Consider the following 15961-nt stretch of genomic DNA (forward strand, 5'->3'; position numbering starts at 1 on the left):
GAGTGTGCGGGAGTGCACACCAGAGCGCGTGATTGGGTGCGCAGCCAAAGAGTGCACACCCATGGTTGTTACATAGGATGTAACGGAGTGCGCGAGTAGTGTGAGAGCGCCAGGGTGTGCGCAGAGGTGTGATGTGGCCGAGTGTATGCGGGAGTGTGCGAACGGCGTGAGTACACCTGAAGAGTGTGTAATATAATGTATGGGGTGCATGGAAGGCGCAGGGGCACATCAATGTGTGAGAGAGGAGTGGGTCGCGAGGTGTGTGTGTGAGAATGCGGCTCAAGCATCGACACGGACCGGGGGAGTAGCACGTAGGGCGACGGGTAGCCGACGCGAGCTCTCGGTCCGTGACGGGCTTTGTGTGCTGTGGGAGCCGGCGGGGATTGTTGCCGCAGCACCCTCGCAAGGAGCGCCGTGCACGATTCGTGCCGGGCCCCGCCCTGTACGGTCGGTCCTGCGCTTTGTTAGGCAAAGCGATCGGCCCGGTTCGAGGGGAAGGAGAAGGGTTCGGGGCGGCGCCCCCTTGCGGTGGCGGCGCTCTGGCCGGGGAAGGCTGGGCAACCGCGCATGGGAGCGAAAGGCCCTGCGTAGGGATGGTGCCTGGAGCCTTGGCCTGAGTATGCCTCCTCCCCTGAATCGAATGCCGGACGGACCCAACCTACAGTAGACCAAACCACCCGAATTCATTGCTTGGCTTTGCGAAGCCGAGCTTTGATGATGTAATGACGTACCGAGAGGCTCAAGTGTAGTGGACTGTAATGGTGATATTGGTGAGAAATAATACCCAGTGTCGGGGGATGGTAATTGTCCCTCATATTGGGGCAAAGGAGCTATAGGTTTATGGGGTTTGGCGGTGCAAGCTAGCCAGGGAGGGCTTGGATAATCGTTAGGGACCTAGAAATGACCATAGGTGACTTGAGATTTAAGTAGTGACATTGTACAGGTAGTGGGGACGTATAGTAGAGTAGTTGGATGATAATGATGAGGGAGTGCTTAGTAAAAGGGATGACGGGGAGCACTAGTATTAGAAGGGAGTAGTTAGTTTAAATGATGCTGTGTGTATGAGCTTTAAGTTTCGGATGAAATGAGACATTGCGTATGGAAGTCCTTATAGTGCTGGTTAGCAAATGAGGCAATGCTCAAGAAGGATGTGTGTGTGTGTAAAAGTGTATGAATGGAGTAATGAGGATGTGTGCCATTGTGTTGAGTGATTGACTTGCATGGTGTGCAAGTGGAGAAGGGTTGTGTGGAATAAATGGTGTGGAGTGAGTGGAGTGTGGAATGAGTGGAGTGGAGTGCATGGTGCGAAGGAGTGGATGGGGGAAGGATGGATCCCTTCACGAATACCCGGGGAGGGTAGTTTAAAAGTAGGTAGATGGAGTAGGTAAATTGTGGTTGGATATTGGCATCTGTGGTGCGGAAAGTAGCAGAGTACTGCTTGGATGGGTGCATTAGTGTGTGGAATGGCTGGGCGTGTGGCTTAATTAGTACGTATGGTTGATTGAGCACTCCGCCACTGGTAGTCTGTCGGCCAGCTGAGGCCGCAGGTAGGCTCTGGGAGCCAGGTTAGAGTTCATTGGGGCCCGAGGATCCAAGGGAAGGACCCGGGTTGCCCGATGCCAAGGAGGGCAGTAGTGGGGTGATAGAGCCAGGAGGGCCTTCCCCAAGGTAGGTTAGGGTGAAGGAGCTAGGCAAGCTCGGGTGGCGACGTTCAGTGGTGCAGATGTGCAGGTAAGTAGGACCTGCTAGGAGTGGCAGTATCTGGCAGCCCCGAAATTGTGCGAGGGCACAGCGTGGAAAAATTGGGGGAGTGAGACCCCAAATTGGTGAGCACCACAGTATGTGCAATGGGAATTGGTTTCTCGAACCACATAGTGTAAAGTGGCCAATGGATTGGCAGGGCAAGACCCCGGTAGAGTAAAGAGTTAATGTCATTTAGAAAGTATAGCTAGGATGAAAGTCTCTTCGCACCATCCGCATCCACTCACCGAGGTGATAGAACTCCACACCATGTTTTGCAGATGATTTGGGAATGTAAGACGCATCTTGACGTGGGTGAGACATTGTGGTTATTCCATCTCTTCCTCCTTAGGAGGGATTGGTGACAAATTTGGATTAGAGGGGATGGGAAAGACAAGACGTTAGCGACGAATTTGTAAATTTGTAGATTGTGTAAATACGGGGAAGGGCAAGGGTAGAGTAGGTGATATGGGGGGTGACGTACGGCGAGGGACGAGCTTTCTCGGCTCGCTCTCCCGCGCCCCTCATATTGCATTGCCTTGTTTTTATGTGTACCCTTGCGCCCTTGCCCCCCGCTAACCTCTGCTTTGTCTTCCTTCCCCACTCATGGACCATGGTCTTTTTGTGTCCGAGGGGAGTGTGCAGGTGCCGTGAATTGTGCGCCCCCACCCTTGCTGCCTCCTGCCTGCACTGATGCACCATATGGACCACACGTTCTGTGGCATGGCACATCTGCTGGGACAGACCTTGGCTGCCAGCAGTGTCTGGCTTGCGGACCACTGTGTTTTAAAGTGGCATCAATGCCATGCAAGTGGACCACCTACGTTGGCCCTGCTGGCCATAAATAAAAAAGCGGACATGGTTTGTGCCCTTTTTATTAAGTAACAGCAAGTAAGAAGAAGATCCATCAATCAAGCCAAGATACATCGACCCAGCAGACAAGCAAGGACAAGGCATCATTCATTAACTTTGAAATGTTTGTTTTGTGCATTTCTGGTGCTTTTTGGTGCATTTTTTTTATTATGGTGCCTTTATTGGTACATATGGGTATGGTGTATCGGTGCAGTGCATTGCAATGGCATTTTCCTCTTTTCAAAAAGTTATTCTCTTTTCCCACAAAAGACAGTTCCTGGGTTGTAGTGTAAATAATAGTAGTCTTGTAAATAATGCTCCCCACCGGCTCTTTGTGTAGTTTGACAACCATTCCGTAATTCAGTTAATTGTGGGCGTGAGTCAGTTAGGTTGGACGCAACGCAGCAGGGGGGACATATCTAGTGTTAAAACTGTCGCACTCAGGGTGAGATTAAAAGTAGAGGGTAACCACACCTAAGTGTCAGACTAATTTAAAAGATAGTCTTGATTGTTTCGGCTCGGGACGAGCCTAGAAAAGGGGGGGGGGGGTGCAGTGTTGCGGTTTTGAGAACCCACACTCTTGTAAATAAATATGACATCATTAAAGGGTTAAAGGTTGCACCCCATAGTTAGGCCACAAGCAACACATAGGCCACCATAGGACTTCAGTTATTTCATCAGTATGTGTATAGGTAAGGCCGTGTTTCCAATAGTTGAATCTGCGTTGTGTCAATCAAATAAGAAGTAGGCCCATTCTGTTCATTTTGCAACGTCTCCCTCTCCAAGCGACGCTATTACGCGCCCTCCAGTCTGCCCTATGGCTCTCCCAATTTGTTACGCGCCTTTGTTAGCAGCGTTCGCTGCCTTGAGCTAGATCTCGCTCAAACGCTGCCATAAGCCACGAGGTTAGGCCCGAGAAAGGGGGCGGAATGCCAGGAAGAAGGTGTGGCCACGTCAACTCACCATCAGGGTGTGGCCGGTAAGCGATGCCCAGCCAACCAGGGCTGAGGTAGGATCACCGACAGTCGTGGCTTTGGGGTTAGTGGAGTGATCGCTTGGTGAGTTATAAAAGCGAACGCAAAGCCCTTTTACAGGACTGCGCGTAGGACTGTCGTGATTGCAAGAACACTTACTGTGTGAGAGAGCTCGCCTTCACTTACTTACTGGGAGAACGCGCGTTGCATTGAAAGGACTCGTGCCGAGGCACTGATGAAAGGAGGACCTTATCAAAGGAGTACATTGGAGAGGGGGCATTTGGCGCCTTTGTATAGTGCACATATTACGTACGCAGCGTACCAGCTTCCCCCCGTTATATAACTTGTCCGGTCGCATTCCACTACACGCGGAGAGCTGCTGCCGTTTTCCATCTGCTGCATGGTACGAGTCGGGGACCGGACGAGGTGGACGCCATCGCCGGACCCTCTACCTGACCATCCACCATCTAGAATCCCCGTGTGAGTGTGTACATTTGTCATGGGTATTAAGAATAAGACTGTCTAAGACTGCCCTGTGTTCTGCTTCTTCCTCTTCCTATCCTGTACATTCTTTCGTTTCCGCTTCTCCTTCTTGTACATTGTGAATAAATTGCCCTGTTCTTTCTTGGTTTCCTCTTATCCGATCGCATCCGTCTTTTCTCTCATTGGGTAAATGTGGCATGATCGGAACCGCCATAATCGGGTTTAGTCACTTTGTTAATGGCTCGGATCGTGGATTGTTATCCGCTCGGCATTTTCCATCATATCCGTGGTTTGAGCGGGAGTTATCTCCTTGCTTTACGGCCGGTGGTTGTACTTAGGTAATTAGACTAAGACTCGACCAACAACCCTACTTACCACCGGCCGGAAGGAACGTTATAACTTCGAAGGACTCGGGTCGGCCAGATAAAAAGACAAGGGGATTAACCCCCGCTTGATAAGGGGAGCGCCGACGACCGAGATCCGTAACAATATGTACATATATATATATATATATATATATATATATATATATATATATATATATATATATATATATACACACAGTGCATTCAGAAAGTGTCATGGCAAAGGGTCTGAATGCTTATGTAAATGTGATATTTCAGTTTTTAATTTTTAATAGATTTGCAAAACTTTCTAAAATCCTGTTTTCTCGTTGTCATTATGGGGTATTCAGTGCAGATTGATGAGGGAAAAAATGAATTTAACCGATTTCAGCATAAGGCTGCAACATAACAAAATGTGAAAAAGGTGAAGGGGTCTGAATACTTTCTGAATGCACTGTATATATATTATATATATATATATAGTCATGTGAAAAAGTAAGTACACACCATGTAAAGTTTTGACGTTTTCAACATATTTCAACATACAGCTATTTGATCTTCATTTCAACAATATTGATAGATAAAGGTGATATAATACAACAAATATCATGAAACATTTACATTTTGTAGTCCATGGTATAATTTAAATAAACATAAATGCAAATTTCGCATGTGAAAAAAGTAAGTACACCCCGACATTTATCACTACTTCAAATACCTAAAATTAGAATCAGGTGCACCAGCTCAGGTGCAAATGATTAGCACATCGTTAGAGAGGATCTTGGAGGAACTTGTCTTATTTAAACCTCAGACATTTCGTTTGGTTTGCTCTTTGTTGTTGAAGTGTGTGGCGTCACCATGCCTAGATCAAAAGAGCTCTCTGAGGCCTTCAGAAAGAAGGTTATAGATGCCTACTCGTCTGAGAAGGGATTTAAAACGATCTCCAAACAATTTGAAATCAATCATTCGACTGTCCGGAAGATCATCTGCAGGTGGAGAAGATTCCAAAGAACTGCCAACTTGTTCAGGCCAGGCCGCCGCAGCAAGTTCAGCTCGAGCGCAGACCGCAAGATGCTGAAAGAAGTCTCGAAGAACCCCAGAATGTCATCACCGGACCTACAGGTAGCTCTTGCCACTGTTGATGTCAAAGTGCACCAGTCTACCATTAGAAAGAGGCTGCACAAATTTGATCTACATGAGAGGTGTGCCAGGAGGAAACCTTTGCTGTTCCGAAAGAACATCAGGGCAAGACTAAAGTTTGCCAATGAACACCTAGACAAAGACCAGCACTTCTGGAACAATGTGCTCTGAACAGATGAGTCAATGGTAGAGCTATTTGGCCACAGTACCAGAAGACATGTTTGGCAAAAACCAAAGACAGCATTTGACCACAAGAACCTGATACCAACTGCAAAGCATGGTCGTAGAAATATTATGGTTTGGGGCAGCTTTGCTGCATCAGGGCCAGGGCAGCTCACCATCATAGAATCCACGATGAATTCTTCATTGTACCAGAGAGAGATTGAGGATAATGTGAGGCCATCTGTCGGAAAGTTGAAGCTCAACCGAAGGTGAACCTTGCAACATGACAATGACCCTAAACATACCAGTAAATCCACCAAGGAATGGCTGAACAGAAAGAAATGAAGGGTTCTGGAATGGCCAAGTCAAAGCCCGAATCGAAATCCCATCGAGATGTTTTGGGGGGATTTGAAACGAGCTGTGCATACAAGAAACCCCTCAAACATCGCACAGCTGAAAGAATTCTGCATGGAGTAGTGGGCAAAAATTTCTCTCAGTCGGTCATAGACTGGTAGACAGTTATCAGAAATGCCGACTCGAGGTTGCTTCTGCCAAAGGGGGCAATACCACCTATTAGAGCCAAGGGTGTACTTACTTTTTCCACATGCGAAATTTGCATTTATGTTTATTTAAATTATACAATGGACTACAAAATGTAAATGTTTCATGATATTTGTTATATTATATCACCTTTATCTTTCAATATTGTTGAAATGAAGATGAAATAGCTATATGTTGAAATATGTTGAAAAAGTCAAAACTTTACATGGGGTGTACTTACTTTTTCACGTGACTGTATATGTATATACAGTGCATTCAGAAAGTATTCAGACCCCTTCACCTTTTCACATTTTGTTATGTTGCAGCCTTATGCTGAAACCGTTTAAATTCATTTTTTCCCTCATCATCATCATATAGATATACCCACAGTGCCCTCCATACAATGACTTGTAATCACTATGACTTTTAATCATAGTGAAGACCTCGGGGCTTTAACTCTGAGGTGTATACCCAACTATGGCGGTACCTTTTGCACGCGCGGGGGTGGTGGAGGGTAGTGAGTCCATTACCTGCATGTGCGGACTGCACACAGGGGGTTATCCGATCCCCACAACAAATAAACGTACAAGACAGGCAAATCAACAATACAACAAATGAAATGCAACAAATAATGGTTTCATGAAAATAAATGCCAGGATAACAAAAAGGAAAGGTAAGGTAAAATCTACAGTCACGTGAAAAAGTAAGTACACCCCATGTAAAGTTTTGACTTTTTCAACATATTTCAACATACAGCTATTTGATCTTCATTTCAACAATATTGACAGATAAAGGTGATATAATATAACACATATCATGAAACATTTACATTTTGTAGTCTATTGTATCATTAAAATAAACATAAATGCAAATTTCGCATGTGGAAAAAGTAAGTACACCCCATGAAATGTTTTTTATCTTTTTAAGATATGTGGAAATATCAATATTTGATCGTCATTTAAACAGTGTCTACAGATAAAGGTGATCTAATTGAACAAAAAACAAAGAAAAATTGACTTTGCAATAATTTATTCAACAAAAAATTAACAGAGATGCCATTTCCTTCTGTGGAAAAAGTAAGTACACCCTTGGCTCTAATAGGTAGTATGCCCCCTTTGGCAGCAACAACCCCAAGTAGGCGTTTCTTATAACTGTCTCCCAGTCTCTGACATCGACTGGGAGAAGCTTTTGCCCACTCCTCCATGCAGAATTATTTCAGCTGTGCGATGTTTGAGGGGTTTCTTGCATGCACAGCTCGTTTCAAATCCCCCCACAACATCTCGATGGGATTTAGATCCGGGCTTTGACTTGGCCGTTCCAGAACCCTCCATTTCTTTCTTTTCACCCATTCCTTGGTGTATTTACTGGTATGTTTAGGGTCATTGTCATGTTGCAAGGTCCACCTTCGGTTGAGCTTCAACTTCTGACAGATGGCCTTACATTATCCTCAAGCACCCTCTGGTACAATGAAGAATTCATAGTGGATTCTATGATGGTGAGCTGGTGAGCTACCCAGGCCCTGATGCAGCAAAGCTGCCCCAAACCATAATATTTCCCCCACCATGCTTTCCAGTTGGTATCAGGTTTTTATAGTCAAATTCTGTCTTTGGTTTTCGCCAAACATGTCTTCTGGTGCTGTGGCCAACCAAATAGCTCTACCTTTGACTCATCTGTCCAGAGCACATTGTTCCAGAAGTGCTGGTCTTTGCCGAGGTGTTCATTGGCAAACTTTAGTCTTGCCTTGATGTTCTTTCTGGACAGCAAAGGTTTCCTCCTGGCACACCTCCCATGTAGATCAATTTTGTGCAGCCTCTTTCTAATGGTAGACTCGTGCACTTTGACATCAACAGTGGCAAGAGCTACCTGTAGGTCCCGTGATGACATGCTGGGCTTCTTAGCGTTTCTTCTTCTTAGCGTCTTCTTCTTAGCTTCTTCTTAGCGTCTTAGCTTCTTCTTAGCGTCTTAGCTTCTTCTTAGCGTCTTAGCGTTTCTTAGCGTTTCTGACAGCTCCGCACAGTGCAGCGCAGTGCAGCGCAGTGCGGATACATGTTCTTTCAGCATCTTGCGGCCTGCTCTCGGGCTGAACTTGCTGGGGCGGCCTGGCCTGAACAAGTTGGCAGTTGTTTGGAATCTTCTTCACTTGTCGATGATCTTCCGGACAGTCAAATGATTGATTTCAAAATTGTTTGGAGATCTTTTTAAATCCCTTCCCAGACTCGAAGGCATCTATAACCTTCTTTCTGAAGGCCTCAGAGAGCTCTTTTGATCTAGGCATGGTGACGCCACACACTTCAATAACAAAGAGCAAACCAAACTAAATGTCTGAGGTTTAAATAAGACAGGTTCCTCCAAGATCCTCTCTAACGATGTTCTAATCATTTGCACCTGAGCTGGTGCACCTGATTCTAATTTTAGGTATTTGAAGTAGTGATAAATGTAGGGGTGTACTTACTTTTTCCACATGCGAAATTGGCATTTATGTTTATTTAATTTATACAATGGACTACAAAATGTAAATGTTTCATGATATTTGTTATATTATATCACCTTTATCTATCAATATTGTTGAAATGAAGATCAAATAGCTGTATGTTGAAATATGTTGAAAAAGTCAAAACTTTACATGGGGTGTACTTACTTTTTCGTGTGACTGTATTTCCTAAATGAGGGACCCTCCACATGGACTCGTATACAGACAGGGAATGATAAAATAAAGATAAACTGTGGTGTGGTGCATTGGCCGATACTCCGCCTGGCGTCCTTGACCGGTCGTAAAACCTCCGCGTGGGAACGACCTAAGATGGCGCGCAGTCGCACCCGTAGTAGCCACTGACTCACGGAGCAACAGCCAAACTCCCTCCTCCTCCGATCGTTGTGATCCACCGGCTCCACCACTCGCTTTACTAGTGCGCACAGCTCTACGTGCAGTCGCCTCCGTCGAGGGCACAGGGAGAGAGAGCAAAATGGGTCCGCCTTCCACGGAGTCAGGAACAGAGAGAGAGCGAATGCGAATGCCCAGTGCCCGGACCAAGAGAGAGAGAAAAGGGGGTGCTTTCCCTTTTTGCTCCGACTGTCTTGAACGTTCTCTCTGACGTCACCCACACTCCCATCACCAAGCACCGTCGAATCGTCGCAACCAATCGTCCTTCAGGGCGTGGCCTCATGGCCACACTTGGCGCCCATCGAGAAGTTTTGGCTGAGTGGTGTCATACATCTGGAATAGTGTCTGGGTACCGTCGGCGATTATGTTATTTTATTAATGGGCCGGTCGCATGGCTAGCCAAGTGTGCTTTGTAAGAACGAAGGGAAAAAATCACAAGGGTAATTACGCACTGGGAATTTATCCACAGGCCCTACCTAATTAGCATAGTTCCACCCCTCAAATGGAGACACATAACGCTAACACGGACATCTGGTCCTAACTTAAATGCATCGAGGTGGCCTCACCTCGCCTCACCCCCAAACGTCACTCCCCCCATTCTATCTTCCTATTAGTCTCCCCCCCCCACTCGCCTCCTACCCCAGCAGTCACCATTTAGGTCATGTGTTACATCTGATACATGTTGCTATCAAAAATGTATGTTTTGTTTGGAATTGTTTTGCAATGAATGTTTAGGTGTCACCAACATAAGGTTGAACCATAATGTATAAAAAAATGGTTGAACAGCACTAATAACGAATGCATCAGATGATTGCCAGGAGCATTACAGATGTTGAGTGAGGACGTGGTGAGAACACTGAGAAATTTCCTTCCACAGTTGTTATTATACGTGGATGAGTACGAGGGAAATATTGTATGTACTATAAATGGGTGAGGTGTGTGTGTGTGTGTGTGTGTGTGTGTGTGTGTGTGTGTGTGTGCGTGCGTGCGTGTGTGTGTGTGTGTGTGTGTGTGTGCACGTAAGGCATACTTTTTGTATCTATTAATTACATAGTCTATTAATTAATTACGTATTACGTACTGTTGAAATGTACCTTTTAACTCTTTAGACTGCTGAGACCCCTTCGACCTTTGAAGACCCTTTAAGACTCCTAAGTTCCTTAAGACCCCAAAGACCCCTAAAGACACAGAGGACCCAAAAGTCCCGAGGACCCAAAAGACCCAAAAGTTCCCAAGGATCCAAAAGACCCAGAAAACCCAAAAGTCCTCGAGGACCCAAAAGACCCAGAAGATCCAAAAGACCCAGAAGACCCAAAAGTCCCTGATGACCCAAAAAACACAGAGGACCCAAAAGACCCAAAGGATCCAAAATATTCTAAAGACCCAAAAGTCCCCAAGCACCCAAATAACTCCGAGGACCCTAAAGACCCCCCCCCCCTCCCCCCTTCCCGAGTCTGGCAGACAAGTATGCTAGAAGGTGGTGAAGACCGATGAAAATTTGGTCCAATGGACCAACGGGCCCCCTAATGTCTTAATACTGGCATTTGAAACCTTTTTCAGTGCTGGAAAACGCACGTACATATAAAAATGAAAGGAATTAGGTGGAAAAGCAGTTATTTGACTTTCTACATGCAATGAGTATTGGTTATAGAATTAGAAAGTTCCTTTACTTATTGAAACAAGTTCATATAATAAGAAACGAGCAGTTCGTTATGTGACACTTGTATTTGAATGTGGTAAGCACAATAGTTATATGAATGGATGGACTAGGCCCCTACGTTTTCCAGGGAGTCAGAGACTGCAAAAAAAGCAGCTTCATGAGCAAGGAAATAAAATGGATGGTTTAAAATTGCCTTCCCAGAAGTAGTATTTGAGACAAGAATTTGTAATTTGTTCAGGGAGTTGTTAACATTCACACACACGTTACAAAACACTCGTTGGGATCCTCAACGTGCATCACAAACCAATATTGATGGACGGATACCCGGCTTAACGTCCCTCCGATGGACGGCACACACATTGATGAATCACCCTGCCTGTGAAACACCAAGACGACAATTCATAGCTGGGTCTGGATTCAAGCCCTGGTTAGACAGCTCGGAGGCGAGTGTTCGTACTTCCAGGCCATCCTGCCAGCTCATGAGAAAATAATAATGTCCAGCAGTGTATGTAATACAGGAGACGATGTGATCTGATAATAAAATAGAATCCTGGTGATTCACAAGGACGTCTTTGTATCAAAGAGTATGCCGTCCTTGAGAAGGGTCATTAATCTGGCCGTCCCATCTGCTAGTACTCTCTTATCTATCTATAATTCCAGTAATCTCTGTGTGTATGTATGTATGTATGTATGTATGTATGTATGTATGTATGTCTGTGACCGCTGTTTCTCGACAACCACGGGTCCGATATACTTTAAACTTGCCAGGTATATTGCTGGGGACCCGAGGATGTGCCTTTTCAAGGTTTCATATTAATCGGACAGGTAGTTACCGAGCTATGTACAAAAAACGATTCAACCAATCAGAGAGCAGCGAGCTATCACGTGTGCCGAACGTGGCGAACAGACTCTGCCTCGGACGGCACATTTGAGAGCGTATTCATTTATTTCACGTTGGAAAACTATGTTGCCGTTAAACTATGTTTTAAAACTAATTAAAACTAATTTGCGATTCATTCGCTTTCCTGCGCGTTTGTGCACGCGATGGCGATTTCTTTACCAAACTCCGCAAGCCGTTCGCTTTGGACCAAACCATTTCATGTAAATAGAGGGGGGGGATTGTCACCGTACTCGCAAGCCGTTCGCTTTGGACCAAACCATTTCATGTAAATAGAGGGGGGGGATTGTCACCGTACTCGCAAGCCGTTCGCTTTGGACCAAACCATTTCATGTAAATAGAGGGGGGGGATTGTCACCGTACTCGCAAGCCGTTCGCTTTGGCTTTGCGAATGGACCAAACCATTTCATGTAAATAGAGGGGGGGGATATAATTTTAGATATATATATAGTACGGGCATGCCCTAGTAGACATTAAAGATACTATGGTGGATTTTGGAAAGAGTTGGTCACTGTGTTCCAGCTTATCTTTTTTGCACAATTTTTTGGATACTCTACCTTCTTCCTTGAGTTTTCTTTTCTTCTTTTTTATTTTAAAAAAAAATTCCCCTTTCAACTCTGTTTGGTGCCTTGTTTGTTTGGTGCCACGGAATAGTCGACAAGCCACTACATCCCATGAATATTGTGTGGCCATTGCCAACTCAAGGGTGGGCTGTTATGATGTTTGTTTCTTCCCCTCCACTGCCAAACTCTGGAACTCTTTACCTTCCCATGTATTTCCAAACAGGTATGATCTTCCTCTTTTTCAAAAAACAGATTTTCTGCTTTCTCAAAAACTCTTAGATTATTCTCTACTTCTTCACTTTTCTATCATTGCAACTCTATTATTTAGGCCTGGCCTCGATGAGGCCTATATAGTCCATGACTGGAGCCGTCTACATAAATATATACATATATATTGTCGCGCAACTGCGATTAACATCAGAGTTGCGGAGGCCGATTACGAGTTTTAAACTCCCGAGGCGAAAACTCAATAGCGGATTCCAAATCAAGCACTTAAACGCGCAGAATGGCGGGACACAGTGAGAGCCCTGCAGCCTTATCTAATACAATCAAACAGGAAACTGCGTTCAGGTATATGTACAAAAATAATATAAGGATTTATTAATGAAAAGCAATGACAGTGAGAAAGCATGCTCCGGTAATAAAATAAGGTAGCTAAATCGGGATCCCGCACTCCAGACCTCAAACACGAGACGAGGGAGATGAATACGAAAATAACACGTCTTTTATGTAAAGTGTATTCGTGGATATGGCCTTATCTCGTCCCTGTCGTCTTCTTCCCGGCCTGGACGAATCCTCCGTCCGCCTCGCACGCCCCGCTAGGCCCGAGCCAATTCCCCCGCCACTGCACCCGAGGTCCCGCTCCAGGCTAGCGCGAATCCACCCAGCAAAAAGGAGCGAGCTCCAACCACCTCGACGGCGATCTTCCACATGACAGCCAACGCAACCCGGGCCAGGACCCTGCTCACAAGCCAACTCAGGATTGCACCGGGACTCTCTCAAGCCGTGAACTCCTTCGAACTGCACTCAACTCGACTCTTTAAAATGCCGTCTGACCCTCGATAATATCCCTGGCCGATGACGTCACATTGGCACACTGCTCAGCCAATCAGAGCATCCCATGACTCGCTGGCTCATCCAGGGGCATGCCCACTGCACCACTGCAACTCTCCCCACTCCTCGACCCCGTGGTCCTTGTTTTATAGCACGTGCTATGTGAGGTGGGTAGGCCTTTCGGAGGTGTAAATGGTGGCGGCCCATTGTGGCGGTGTTCCAGCCTGATTTCTTCCTAAGTCATGTCATGGGGGAAGGGCGTCATTTCGTGTTGTACTAAAGGTCCTAACTAATGTTTATGTGGTTTGCAGTGCCATAATGGACAAAGGTTTGATGACCAGGTTGGACTCACAGGGGCGTTATCTTTAATCCCTAACTACTTAACACTCGAATCTCCTGGTAGATCCACAATCATACATCTTATCCCGACAAACGCCTAAACATGAAGAACTTATTACATGTAGATTCCCTATCGCGACAGTCAAATACCTACCTATACAGATCTACCTAGCTCTAGATATTGCTTTACCCCCCAGACATAACAATATATATATATATATATATATATATATATATATATATATATATATATATATAATTATATATATATATACAGACACACACTGTATATATATATATATAATGGACCAACTCTTTCACGAGACTTTCCTGGGAAAACCACATTTCAAATCTGGCCTCCAAAGCCAGTCGCCGACTGGGCATCCTCTGTCGTGCGAAGTCCTTCCTTGGCACACCTGAGCTCCTCACCACATACAAGGCTTTCATCCACAGCTCAATGGAATACTGTTCTCCCCTCTGGGCCGATGCTGCTGCCTCACACCTGGCCCGGCTTCACGCTGTTGAAACCAAAGCTTTCAGAATCATTGGAATCTCCCGCGATGAAGCTAACTCCGAGTGCTTTGCACTTACTCACCGCAGGCAGGTTGGTGGTCTTTCTGTCTTCTACCGACTCCTCTCCGACCTAGCTCCCCCAGCTCTGTCTGTGCTCTGTCCCCCAAATATTCCTACAGGTCGCACAAGATCTGCCTGCAACCCTCTTATGGTTAAACTGCCAAAATCAAGACTCTCAGCTCACCTTCACTCCTTCATTCCTCTTTTCTCCCGCCTCTGGAACAAACTCCCTCACTCCCTTCAATCCCACCCCTCCCTCCTGGTCTTTAAACAGCTGTTCACCACCATCTCTTATCTTTCCCCATCCAAAATCTTAATCTTTTCTACCCCCGCTAATTTCACCCCAGATCCACTTTTTTGAAATACCAACTTATTTCCTGGAAGTCCTTGTAGTATTCTTGTGTTTTATACTTCTCCCACCCCCCTCCCCCTTCCCACGCCTCCTCCCCCCAAGCCCTCTCCCTCCCAAAGATCTCCCGATGTCCCTGCTCTCAAATGTTGTGTTTGTGTGCTTCCCCTTCTCTCCCCATCTTGTCTACCGCTCCCCTTATTATATACTTTGTGTGTCTGTTTGATTTTTTTTGTGTGATAAATGTTAGCTCTTTCACGAGCCTCGATCCTGTATCCAAAAAAAAAATGAATTTGATTTCTTTGAATTTGAATTTGAATTTCTGCACCTCTTCAAAGTAATAGTCTACTGTGAAGACTTTAGAAAAGACAGGATGTAATGTACTCTTCATTACCTCTGTCCGATCTACCTGTAACACACACGACGTATGCAGCATATCATGACATTGACATTAATCAGGACCGGTGGATCCAGGAGCTTAGAAAAGGTGACACCAAGTGTGACAACCAATGGATAGATAATGGAAAACCACCCATCTATTTCCTAATTGCTTTTGGCACATAAGGTCATATATCAGGAAGATCATACATGAGTTCAAATGTAACAACATAATGTTTGGTATTGCAACATAATGTTTGGCTTTTACCTTGTAACTCATTCATGAGCCTCGACACCTGAATAAAAATATCTGCTTTTGGGTGACTGAGAATAATAACTGTGGACCAACCTGCCCGAGAGTGCTCTCTGCAGCTCCCAAAAGGTCCTCGTCCCGAACACCATGTCGACTGCTGCCACTGATGTCATACGCCTCAAATCGAAGTTTCTGCACCTCTTCAAAGTAATAGTCTACTGTGAAGACTTTAGAAAAGACAGGATGTAATGTACTCTTCATTACCTCTGTCCGATCTACCTGTAACACACACGACGTATGCAGCATATCATGACATTGACATTAATCAGGACCGGTGGATCCAGGAGCTTAGAAAAGGGATTCGGGAAAAGGGTGGCTGTGGGTGGGATGTGGGGGATTCATTTGCACAGATTATTTGTATGTGTGTTTGTGGTGGGAGATGGGGGAGAAAAGGTTGCAATGTACCCATTTACACATCTTAAAAGCATTCAAAATGAGCTCTTTCCACCGAAATATTTTATAAATGTACAGGACTGAGTATTAATTCATTATTAATCGACAACATTGCAAAATACAATGCTATTATAAAAAAAGGAGCAGAGCATAGGTGGATTTAAGGGGTGCCATGGGGTTCTGAAACCCCTCCCCCCCCCCCCCCCCCCATTAAGGGGGACTAAAAAAACATGACCAAATCTCCAAAAGAGCAAAAATATGTTATATACTGTATATATATATATATTGTTATGTCGGTGGGGTAGACAAATATCTAGAGTCAGGTA

At 45.2% G+C, this 15961-nt stretch overlaps 1 protein-coding gene across 1 annotated transcript in view; it reads right to left on the minus strand.

Annotated features, from left to right (window-relative positions):
• The window catches only part of LOC137435747 (copine-4-like), a 354102-nt gene that overhangs the window by 320046 nt on the left and 18095 nt on the right, over positions 1-15961 (minus strand). Inside the window, exon 3 of the mRNA XM_078785105.1 lies at positions 15279-15461. Coding sequence (XP_078641231.1) covers positions 15279-15461 — 183 coding nt within the window. The remainder of the gene's footprint in view (positions 1-15278; positions 15462-15961) is intronic.

The sequence above is a fragment of the Myxine glutinosa genome, chromosome 9 (genome assembly GCF_964187855.1).
Source record: "Myxine glutinosa chromosome 9, kmMyxGlut1.1, whole genome shotgun sequence".
NCBI lineage: Eukaryota > Metazoa > Chordata > Myxini > Myxiniformes > Myxinidae > Myxine > Myxine glutinosa.